The 12,177-nt window shown below is 41.9% G+C and overlaps 1 protein-coding gene across 4 annotated transcripts in view; it reads left to right on the top strand.

Moving 5' to 3' along the window:
• The window catches only part of LOC117458360 (arrestin red cell), a 39,580-nt gene extending 27,403 nt beyond the window's left edge, over positions 1 to 12,177 (top strand). For 2 of the 4 annotated variants that reach the window (XM_034098784.2, XM_034098781.2), the window contains 3 exons: positions 1,776 to 1,852; positions 7,947 to 8,001; positions 8,131 to 12,177. In XM_034098784.2, coding sequence (XP_033954675.1) covers positions 1,776 to 1,852; positions 7,947 to 8,001; positions 8,131 to 8,218 — 220 coding nt within the window. In that variant the 3' untranslated portion in view covers positions 8,219 to 12,177. Of the gene's footprint in view, positions 1 to 1,775; positions 1,853 to 7,946; positions 8,002 to 8,127 lie in introns of all 4 variants that reach the window. The other 2 variants (XM_034098783.2, XM_034098780.2) reach the window with 1 other exon arrangement.

The following is a 12,177-nucleotide window of genomic DNA, read 5'->3' as shown; positions in this document are numbered from 1 at the left end:
ACCCTTTTCAAACATCTCAGTTCCTGCCTATTGAGATGAAAACAAAAGGCGCGTTCACACCGGAGTACTTTTCCCAGGAATCGTTCCGATAGTTCTTGGGATTTTGCGTTCACACCAAAAAGATCTGGAACTAGAACCTAGCGCTGGGCTAATGCTAATAATGCTAATGCGAGCAAATAAAATGTCGGCTTCACAAAACATTTCGGAGTTTTACGGGCCGTGGTTTGCAATCCGCCCAGCCAATCAGAAAATGGAACCGTTTTCTCCCACGAAAGTCCCACCTCTCTAGCAGGGACTGAAGAGGGGTGAAAAGGTTTGCATGAACTCAGGGTGCGTTCACACCTGCCTCGTAGAGTCCGGTTGAATCGAACCCTGGTGCGTTTAGCCGCTTGGTGCGGTTCATTTGGGTCGGTGTGAACGCAGACCTCTGAAGTGAACTAAACAACCGGACTCCGGTCCGCCTCAAGAGGTGGTCTCGGAGCGCGTGCTAGTGAACTCTGGAGCGGTTCATGGTGTGAACGCAGTCCGCACCAAAACACAGGAAGCGCAGTATTTACGAGTCACAAGAACGCGGATATCGTCAAAATCTTTAGCGAAAGAGTCTTTCAAGACATCCACGTTGTTTAGTGAAAGAGTGAAGCAGAATGAAGAGTTGAACAGTGTCGTGTAAAGTAAAAATTCTCCGTCAGCTATAAAAGTAAGAACATCTCATCGTCGGGGAAACGCCCTCCTGACTGCAGAACGTCTCTCAGACTAACAGCAGCATGAGAATAACCTGCCGAAAGTGCCGATGCTCCATGGCGGAGGCTCCGGTAGAAATTGCCGGGATTTGCGTTTTTACCCCTTAATGTCTGACCAATGGTTGAACAGCATTTCCGAGCACATGACTTGTGTTTAAAGTTTATAGTCCGTTTGAGTTTTGCCGTGTGAACGCAAACCGAACCTTCTGAAGAATGAAACAATGCAACAAACTGTCGTCTGATAGGCACCAGAGAAGCGGACTATTAGGTGTGAATGCACCCTAAGTTCTATTTCCAGATCTTTTTGGTGTGAACGCAAAATCCCAGGAACTATCGGAACTATTCCTGGGAAAAGTACTCCGGTGTGAAAGCGCCTATAGTCCAAAAAGTTTCAAAATAAAACCGCAGTCAGGGGTATTTTGAAAATTGTCTCTAGCTGTCTAGATTAAAAAGCAATATTGTTTTTTCAAAATAAGATACCAAGCCGCCTTTTTACACATCTCTTTTCCGCCTATGCAGAATAACACATAGTCCTGGAATTTTCAAAATAAGGCGGTGCCAGCTTTCTGTCCATCCAGACTAAAACACTATCCTTGAATTTTCAAAATAAAACACTGTCAGCAGAGCTTTTAAATGTCTTGAAAAGGTCTAAAAGCATGGAGTTTTTCAAAATAAAGCTGTCAGTAGCATTTTGTTTTGGCCAATTTAATTTAAATATAATAGAATTGATCCATAAACTGGATTAAGGCTGGCTCAAAGTTTTAAGGACATTCAAAACGATAAACTGATTCAAACCACAAATAAGGTAAAGTTTAGGCTTTTATTGTGAAACATTTGGAGAGATGAGTTTCACCGACTAGTTTATTCATTAAAAAAACAATAATTATAAGTTAATGAAGAGAAGGAAAATTCCGAGGCAGTCACATGATCCTCTAACCCTCCATGTAGCCCTCTGATTGGTTAACTTCCTTCTGGTTTTCACAATAAAACGTCAGATTTTCTTTATCACGGAATATTCCTGGTGATGTTTTTCAGAGACGTTTCGGTGGAGCTGCCGTTCATCTTAATGCATCCCAAACCCGTGGAGCCGCCGCTGTCCCGCCCGCAGTCCGGTGAGCGACTCGAATAACATCCACTTCCTCATGTCTCTTCCACATCAACATGTGTCCCCTCTTCTTCATGTCTCTTCCACATCAACATGTGTCCCCTCTTCTTCATGTCTCTTCCACATCAACATGTGTCCCCTCTTCTTCATGTCTCTCGACATCAACATGTGTCCCCTCTTCTCCATCAACACGTGTCCCCTCTTCTTCATGTCTCTTCTACATCAACATGTGTCCCCTCTTCTTTGTGTCTCTTCTACATCAACAAGTGTCCCCTCTTCTTCATGTCTCTTCTACATCAACATGTGTCCCCTCTTCTACATCAACACGTGTCCCCTCTTCTTCATGTCTCTTCTACATCAACACGTGTCCCCTCTTCTTCATGTCTCTTCTACATCAACATGTGTCCCCTCTTCTTCATGTCTCTTCTACATCAACACGTGTCCCCTCTTCTTCATGTCTCTTCTACATCAACATGTGTCCCCTCTTCTACATCAACATGTGTCCCCTCTTCTTCTTGGCTCTTCTACATCAACATGTGTCCCCTCTTCTTCATGTCTCTTCCACATCAACATGTGTCCCCTCTTCTTCATGTCTCTTCTACATCAACACGTGTCCCCTCTTCTTCATGTCTCTTCTACATCAACATGTGTCCCCCTCTTCTACATCAACATGTGTCCCCTCTTCTTCGTGTCTCTTCTACATCAACATGTGTCCCCTCTTCTTCGTGTCTCTTCTACATCAACATGTGTCCCCTCTTCTCCGTGTCTCTTCTACATCAACATGTGTCCCCTCTTCTTCACGTCTCTTCTACATCAACATGTGTCCCCTCTTCTCCATGTCTCTTCTACATCAACATGTGTCCCCTCTTCTTCGTGTCTCTTCTACATCAACATGTGTCCCCTCTTCTTCATGTCTCTTCTACATCAACATGTGTCCCCTCTTCTCCGTGTCTCTTCTACATCAACATGTGTCCCCTCTTCTTCATGTCTCCTCTACATCAACATGTGTCCCCTCTTCTTCATGTCTCTTCTACATCAACATGTGTCCCCTCTTCTTCGTGTCTCTTCTACATCAACATGTGTCCCCTCTTCTTCATGTCTCTTCTACATCAACATGTGTCCCCTCTTCTTCATGTCTCTTCTACATCAACATGTGTCCCCTCTTCTCCATGTCTCTTCTACATCAACATGTGTCCCCTCTTCTTCATGTCTCTTCTACATCAACATGTGTCCCCTCTTCTTCATGTCTCTTCTACATCAACATGTGTCCCCTCTTCTTCATGTCTCTTCTACATCAACATGTGTCCCCTCTTCTCCATGTCTCTTCTACATCAACATGTGTCCCCTCTTCTTCATGTCTCTTCTACATCAACATGTGTCCCCTCTTCTTCATGTCTCTTCTACATCAACATGTGTCCCCTCTTCTCCATGTCTCTTCTACATCAACATGTGTCCCCTCTTCTCCATGTCTCTTCTACATCAACATGTGTCCCCTCTTCTTCATGTCTCTTCTACATCAACATGTGTCCCCTCTTCTCCATGTCTCTTCCACATCAACATGTGTCCCCTCTTCTCCATGTCTCTTCTACATCAACATGTGTCCCCTCTTCTTCATGTCTCTTCTACATCAACATGTGTCCCCTCTTCTTCATGTCTCTTCTACATCAACATGTGTCCCCTCTTCTTCATGTCTCTTCTACATCAACATGTGTCCCCTCTTCTTCATGTCTCTTCTACATCAACACGTGTCCCCTCTTCTCCATGTCTCTTCTACATCAACACGTGTCCCCTCTTCTTCATGTCTCTTCTACATCAACACGTGTCCCCTCTTCTCCATGTCTCTTCTACATCAACATCTGTCCCCTCTTCTTCATGTCTCTTCTACATCAACATGTGTCCCCTCTTCTTCATGTCTCTTCTACATCAACATGTGTCCCCTCTTCTCCATGTCTCTTCTACATCAACATCTGTCCCCTCTTCTTCATGTCTCTTCTACATCAACATGTGTCCCCTCTTCTCCATGTCTGTTCTACATCAACATGTGTCCCCTCTTCTTCATGTCTCTTCTACATCAACATGTGTCCCCTCTTCTCCATGTCTCTTCTACATCAACATGTGTCCCCTCTTCTTCATGTCTCTTCTACATCAACATGTGTCCCCTCTTCTTCATGTCTCTTCTACATCAACATGTGTCCCCTCTTCTCCATGTCTCTTCTACATCAACATGTGTCCCCTCTTCTCCATGTCTCTTCTACATCAACATGTGTCCCCTCTTCTTCATGTCTCTTCTACATCAACATGTGTCCCCTCTTCTCCATGTCTCTTCTACATCAACACGTGTCCCCTCTTCTTCATGTCTCTTCTACATCAACACGTGTCCCCTCTTCTCCATGTCTCTTCTACATCAACATGTGTCCCCTCTTCTTCATGTCTCTTCTACATCAACATGTGTCCCCTCTTCTTCATGTCTCTTCTACATCAACATGTGTCCCCTCTTCTTCATGTCTCTTCTACATCAACATGTGTCCCCTCTTCTCCATGTCTCTTCTACATCAACATGTGTCCCCTCTTCTCCATGTCTCTTCTACATCAACATGTGTCCCCTCTTCTTCATGTCTCTTCTACATCAACATGTGTCCCCTCTTCTCCATGTCTCTTCTACATCAACATGTGTCCCCTCTTCTCCATGTCTCTTCTACATCAACATGTGTCCCCTCTTCTTCATGTCTCTTCTACATCAACATGTGTCCCCTCTTCTCCATGTCTCTTCCACATCAACATGTGTCCCCTCTTCTCCATGTCTCTTCTACATCAACATGTGTCCCCTCTTCTTCATGTCTCTTCTACATCAACATGTGTCCCCTCTTCTCCATGTCTCTTCTACATCAACATGTGTCCCCTCTTCTTCATGTCTCTTCTACATCAACATGTGTCCCCCTCTTCTTCATGTCTCTTCTACATCAACATGTGTCCCCTCTTCTTCATGTCTCTTCTACATCAACATGTGTCCCCTCTTCTTCATGTCTCTTCTACATCAACACGTGTCCCCTCTTCTCCATGTCTCTTCTACATCAACACGTGTCCCCTCTTCTTCATGTCTCTTCTACATCAACATGTGTCCCCTCTTCTCCATGTCTCTTCTACATCAACATCTGTCCCCTCTTCTTCATGTCTCTTCTACATCAACATGTGTCCCCTCTTCTTCATGTCTCTTCTACATCAACATGTGTCCCCTCTTCTCATGTCTCTTCTACATCAACATCTGTTCCCTCTTCTTCATGTCTCTTCTACATCAACATGTGTCCCCTCTTCTTCATGTCTCTTCTACATCAACATGTGTCCCCTCTTCTTCATGTCTCTTCTACATCAACATGTGTCCCCTCTTCTCCATGTCTGTTCTACATCAACATGTGTCCCCTCTTCTTCATGTCTCTTCTACATCAACATGTGTCCCCTCTTCTCCAGTGTCTCTTCTACATCAACATGTGTCCCCTCTTCTCCGTGTCTCTTCTACATCAACATGTGTCCCCTCTTCTTCGTGTCTCTTCTACATCAACATGTGTCCCCTCGTCTTCGTGTCTCTTCTACATCAACATGTGTCCCCTCGTCTTCGTGTCTCTTCTACATCAACATGTGTCCCCTCTTCTCCGTGTCTCTTCTACATCAACATGTGTCCCCTCTTCTCCATGTCTCTTCTACATCAACATCTGTCCCCTCTTCTTCATGTCTCTTCTTCATCAACATGTGTCCCCTCTTCTTCATGTCTCTTCTACATCAACATGTGTCCCCTCTTCTCCATGTCTCTTCTACATCAACATCTGTCCCCTCTTCTTCATGTCTCTTCTACATCAACATGTGTCCCCTCTTCTTCATGTCTCTTCTACATCAACATGTGTCCCCTCTTCTTCATGTCTCTTCTACATCAACATGTGTCCCCTCGTCTTCATGTCTCTTCTTCATCAACATGTGTCCCCTCTTCTTCATGTCTCTTCTACATCAACATGTGTCCCCTCGTCTTCATGTCTCTTCTACATCAACATGTGTCCCCTCTTCTCCGTGTCTCTTCTACATCAACATGTGTCCCCTCTTCTCCATGTCTCTTCTACATCAACATCTGTCCCCTCTTCTTCATGTCTCTTCTTCATCAACATGTGTCCCCTCTTCTTCATGTCTCTTCTACATCAACATGTGTCCCCTCTTCTCCATGTCTCTTCTACATCAACATCTGTCCCCTCTTCTTCATGTCTCTTCTTCATCAACATGTGTCCCCTCTTCTTCATGTCTCTTCTACATCAACATGTGTCCCCTCTTCTTCATGTCTCTTCTACATCAACATGTGTCCCCTCTTCTTCGTGTCTCTTCTACATCAACATGTGTCCCCTCTTTTTCATGTCTCCTCTACATCAACATGTGTCCCCTCGTCTTCATGTCTCTTCTACATCAACATGTGTCCCCTCTTCTCCGTGTCTCTTCTACATCAACATGTGTCCCCTCTTCTCCATGTCTCTTCTACATCAACATCTGTCCCCTCTTCTTCATGTCTCTTCTTCATCAACATGTGTCCCCTCTTCTTCATGTCTCTTCTACATCAACATGTGTCCCCTCTTCTTCATGTCTCTTCTACATCAACATGTGTCCCCTCTTCTTCGTGTCTCTTCTACATCAACATGTGTCCCCTCTTTTTCATGTCTCCTCTACATCAACATGTGTCCCCTCGTCTTCATGTCTCTTCTACATCAACATGTGTCCCCTCTTCTTCATGTCTCTTCTACATCAACATCTGTCCCCTCTTCTTCATGTCTCTTCTTCATCAACATGTGTCCCCTCTTCTTCATGTCTCTTCTACATCAACATGTGTCCCCTCTTCTCCATGTCTCTTCTACATCAACATCTGTCCCCTCTTCTTCATGTCTCTTCTTCATCAACATGTGTCCCCTCTTCTTCATGTCTCTTCTACATCAACATGTGTCCCCTCTTCTTCATGTCTCTTCTACATCAGCATGTGTCCCCTCTTCTCCATGTCTCTTCTACATCAACATCTGTCCCCTCTTCTTCATGTCTCTTCTTCATCAACATGTGTCCCCTCTTCTTCATGTCTCTTCTACATCAACATGTGTCCCCTCTTCTCCATGTCTCTTCTACATCAACATCTGTCCCCTCTTCTTCATGTCTCTTCTTCATCAACATGTGTCCCCTCTTCTTCATGTCTCTTCTACATCAACATGTGTCCCCTCTTCTTCATGTCTCTTCTACATCAGCATGTGTCCCCTCTGTGGAAAGAGACTCTGAAAGTTTCAGGAACAAAGATTTTCTCTCTTTTTGATCCATTTCTATAAAAACCTGTCTGAAAATGAGCTGATCAGATTTGGGCCACTTTGTGATGTCATAACGATGTGTTGTCATGTGTAACCATTAGCCAATCAGCAACAAGGTACCCCCCCCCCCCCTTATCACCTGAATCTCCTCTAGAGCTCCATTGAGTTCTTAGTAACCAAATGTCTCTCAGAGGGGTGTGGGGAGGGGCTCCTTATTTTCATCTAAAGTAACAGAGGGGATTATGGGTAATGCTGCTATGATCTGTTTGGTGTTTCAGCCAATCAGAGACAGGCTCTGGATATATCTGAGACCTGGGATATACTGATGAGAAACAGAATAATAGGGGAACTTTAAAATTGATATATTTTCAGCAACATTTACATTATTATTATTATTTATATATAAAATCAATGATCTGATAATTTGTATTATTAATATTATTATTTTATATTTTCTTGTGTCGATTTTGTCTTTGGATAATTTACCAAAATAAAATGTTATTTTTAATACACATTATAAAAAAAGAGAAATCATACTAAAAAAAGAGATGGGAGGGGGGGGTAACGTCCGTCGTAATATAATTTGCTTTCACACACACACACACACACACACACACACACACACACACACACACACACACACACACACACACACACACACACTCTGCTCTATCGGCCTTTATGTAACTCTATCTGTCATGCATTGAATTTCGAAGGAGACGAGAACCAGTTTCCATGGAAACACCAGTGTGACGTGCTAATATTGTGTGTGTGTGTGTGTTACAGCGGTGCCAGAGATGGACCCCCCCATCGACACCAACTTGATAGAGTTCGACACAAAGTGAGTATCTTTTGAGTTTTTTAATTTTGTTTATTTATCGGTTTTATTCCAAATGAATGTAAACATGACTCGACGCAGGTCCTGCTGTTCGGACAGAATCATAATCATACTCTCTCCGCGCTGCAGCAGCATCTCCCAGGACGACGACTTCGTCTTCGAGGATTTCGCCCGCCTGCGACTCAAAGGCGCCGTCGATGACAAAGACGAGGACTGCTAGGAACTGCTTCACACACACACACACACACACCCACACACACTGTTCATATTACATTCCCCGGTGGAGGATGAGTGGACGGAGGTCGCCGGTGTTCTTCCCCTCATCTCGTCACGCCGCTGCCATTTTTGTCGCCGTCACTCTCTCTCTCGTTCTGCTGAAGGTTTGACAAACCGCTGCCGGACAGACCGTGTTGTTGCCGGGCGGATCTGAGCTCTGACACGTGAAGAAGAAAAGGAAGAAGAAGAAGGAAAAAACACGTGTGTAGGGAGCTGCAGCGCTCGTATGCTTTTATTTTGAAAATCCTTTTTCGAATGTCGATCACCGTCTTGTACAAACAGAATATATATTTGAAACATAGAAAGAAAAAAAAAATCTTCTACGAGCATTTGATCTGTGTTCAGTGGTGATCGCCGCTTTGTCTTCAAGATAACACTGCGAGGGGAACACACACACACTTACACACACGGACAGGTCAGATTCCACCAGCATCTACTCTCGTCACCCTGTCGTCCATTTTGTACAAAATCTTTGTTCCGTCAGCCGTTTCTTTTTATTTTATTTTGAAAGAACCATTCCAGCGTCGACAGAGTTTCCTGATTTTATTTTGAAAATCCATTGTTATTTTGGATTTCAGTTTAAGTTCAGGAGTTCGTGACAAATTGGTCTTAAGGAAAATGCAATTGTATATTAACAAGAAATTTAACATTTTAACACATTTTAAGTTAGTTAATTTTTTGGACTTTATGCAACCGTTCTGAATTTCAAAATAAATGTTAATTAACTCAAAATCGCATGAAAAATAAATACAAAGATATTTCAGCAATGTTATTTCCAGCAAACGTTTACAAAACAGGAAATTGTACTTTTGTTGAATTAAAATAAAATATGCACATTATTACCTTCACCGTGATGGAAGGATAGAAAAAAGAAATCAAGGATTAACTCAGAAAAATGTGTTCTGGAAAAATGTTTAAATAATACACGATTGTTAAAAAATTACAAAATAAAGTTGTATTTTACAAGAAACTTTGATATTTTCAAAATAAAAGCAGAAAAAATATCAATCTTTATAAAATAAATGTTCATTGTGAAAGATTTTGTTCAAATAATTTCTGTTTATAAAAGTGAGGACCCTTTTCTCAACAATTTGCTTCATTTAAAAAAAAAATATAGACTTTTATTTTGAAGGGTTAAAGAGGACTCTGACGCTGGAATCGATGTTTCTTTTTCGGTAAAACACAATTACGAGTTGTTTTTTTTCCTTCAGCAGGTGCACACTGATCTGGTTTAATTAAATCAACTCAGTGTTATTACACCTGAAGAAGAAATGGAAAAGTGAGTCGCTCTAATCTCAGTTTTTTTAGTCATGAAGCGCCAAAAAACTGAGAATTACCGATCTGGCTGCGGAGGACCGAAGCTGCCAAAATACAAAGTAAATTAAAGATTTGATAAATAAATTAATATTCTTAAAAACATTTATAAAAATAACATTGAAAAATCCAGGCATTAATTAAGAGAGAACATTTTTATTTAAATGTCATAATTTATTACTCATTTGTTTACTTTTACATGCATTCATATTAATGTGTATTTATGTGTTGATGTCCATTTATTCTGTAAGGGGATACAAATCCATCTTCTTCCTCTCCCTCCTCCCCCTCTCCTTCCTCTCCCTCCTCCCCCTCTCCCTCCTCTTCCTCTCCCCTTCCTCTTCCTCCTCCCTTGGGGGAAATTGCAATGGGGATAATAATACAGACAAAATTAAATACTTAAAAAGGGAAATAAATTCAATGTAAAAGTGAGTAAAAATAATTAAATTAAAAACAGGAATAAACATTTTCGACTTGATAATTAATGCATTATTTTTGTTTCATTTATGGTATTTTAATATATTTATCAAATCATTAGATATTTATTTGGCAGCTTTTTTCCTCCGTACTTTTCTACCGTTGTATTGAGCTAATGCGACCGACCTGTCCCGGCGGCTGAAAGGGAAACGCTGCTGTCATAATGTAGGAAGCCTCTCTCTCTAATTGACCAGAATGCACTTTGATTAGAAAAATGTTTAGGGTTTACTTTACGCGCCGTGCCTTCCGCCTCTGTTGCCAACACGTTTCCTCTCAATGCCACTTGCCACTTGCCATTAGGACGCTCCTGCAAGTCCGACAAGATGCCAACTATCACATATATGTAATTATAAATAAATACTATTGTTCATCACCTTTCCATCGAGTAACACTGTTATATAAATCTAATTACTCCGATTAAAACGTTAAATAAAGAAGTGGAAACCGTTTAAAGAAATATATATTGACAGGATTTTCTTGGACACATACTGTAGATTTAAAATGCTACTTACTGACATGATTGTGTGATAATTTGGTTCCATTTTGCCCCTAGAAATCCGTCTCTTGTGACATCACAACAAAACGATTGGGTGAATTGCAACGTTAAGTGGTTAAATTAGGACTTTAGAACATGTTGAAAAAAAACATTTGATTTCAAGCTCCATTTGTAGCTGTTTTATTGGCAGAAATGGGACAACGACAAAATCCTATAAAAATTACAATTTTATTCTTAATATTTGGCCTTTTTTCCACACAGACACACACTCACACAGACACACACAGACAGACACACACAGACAGACACACACAGAGACACACAGACAGAGACATACACACACAGACACAGCGACACACACACAGACACACACACACAGAGACACACACATAGACACACACTCACACAGACAGACACACACAGACACAGCAACACAGACAGACAGACACACACAGACACAGCGACACAGACAGACATACACAGACACACACGGAGACACAGATGCATAGACACACACACACACACACACACACACACACACACACATACAGAGACAGACACACACAGAGACAGACACATAGACACACACAGCAACACAGACAGACACACACACACTCAGACAGACACACACAGAGACAAACACAGACACACACACAGACACACATACAGACACAGCGACACACACAGACACACTCAGAGACAGACACATGGACATACACACGGAGACAGAGACACAGACAGACACAGCGACAGAGACAGACACACACACAGAGACACACAATATTCTTAATAGTTGGCCTTTTTGAGTACGAATGAGGATTAAATATTAAGCCTATTTGTACAGTATAATAACGCCCTCTGCCATGCGACAACAAGTGTTGAATAAGTGCCATAGAAGCAGTAAGAGAGATGAAGATGAGTCACAGCAGTGTTTCCCTCCACGTTTTCCTCATATCTGATCAGACACGATGTGAAGGCCTTCGGTTTTAATCTCTTCTCCGTCTCTATTTTCCCGATTAAAAAAAAAACCAAACCCCAAACCAAACACAGATCGACATTTCAGACGAGCACCGCACTTTCACCGGACAGACGAAAACCCACCGAGCTGCAGATTTCGCTAAGAAAAAGAATGTTAATCTTATTATTTTTTTAAAAACGCTTTTCATTTTCCGAAAAACAAATCTTGACGCCATTTTGTTTTTTTGCCAAAATTGCCACGACCCCGAAGAAGAAGAAGAAACACGGAGCATGTTTTTATTTTATGCTCTGACTTCGACGCAGTGCTGTGAATCGTACGAGCTGTGTTTCTGTCCTTATTTTACGTCGTGCAAAATGTGGGGTTACTTTTTTGCTTAAGTGTGAATATTTGAAGTGCCACGCCCCCCCCCCCATGCTAACCATAAAGTCTCTAAACAGGATTCAGCTGGTGGAGAAATGCCAGGGAAATATGATTCTTATTAAGCTTCTGATTATTATTATTATTATTACTGTATCATCACTGCGACCATGGTTACCCTCATGATCATTTAAGAGTCTATTTGTTTTGCCATGTATTTTTTATTTTGAGATTTTTATTTTAGTTTCCTTTTTATTATTAAAGGTAAAATGAACTAACA

Source organism: Pseudochaenichthys georgianus, chromosome 14, assembly GCF_902827115.2.
Source record: "Pseudochaenichthys georgianus chromosome 14, fPseGeo1.2, whole genome shotgun sequence".
NCBI classification, from domain to species: Eukaryota; Metazoa; Chordata; class Actinopteri; order Perciformes; family Channichthyidae; genus Pseudochaenichthys; species Pseudochaenichthys georgianus.
The sequence above is the reverse complement of the archived record's forward strand: the minus strand, read 5'-3'. Positions and strand labels throughout refer to the sequence as shown.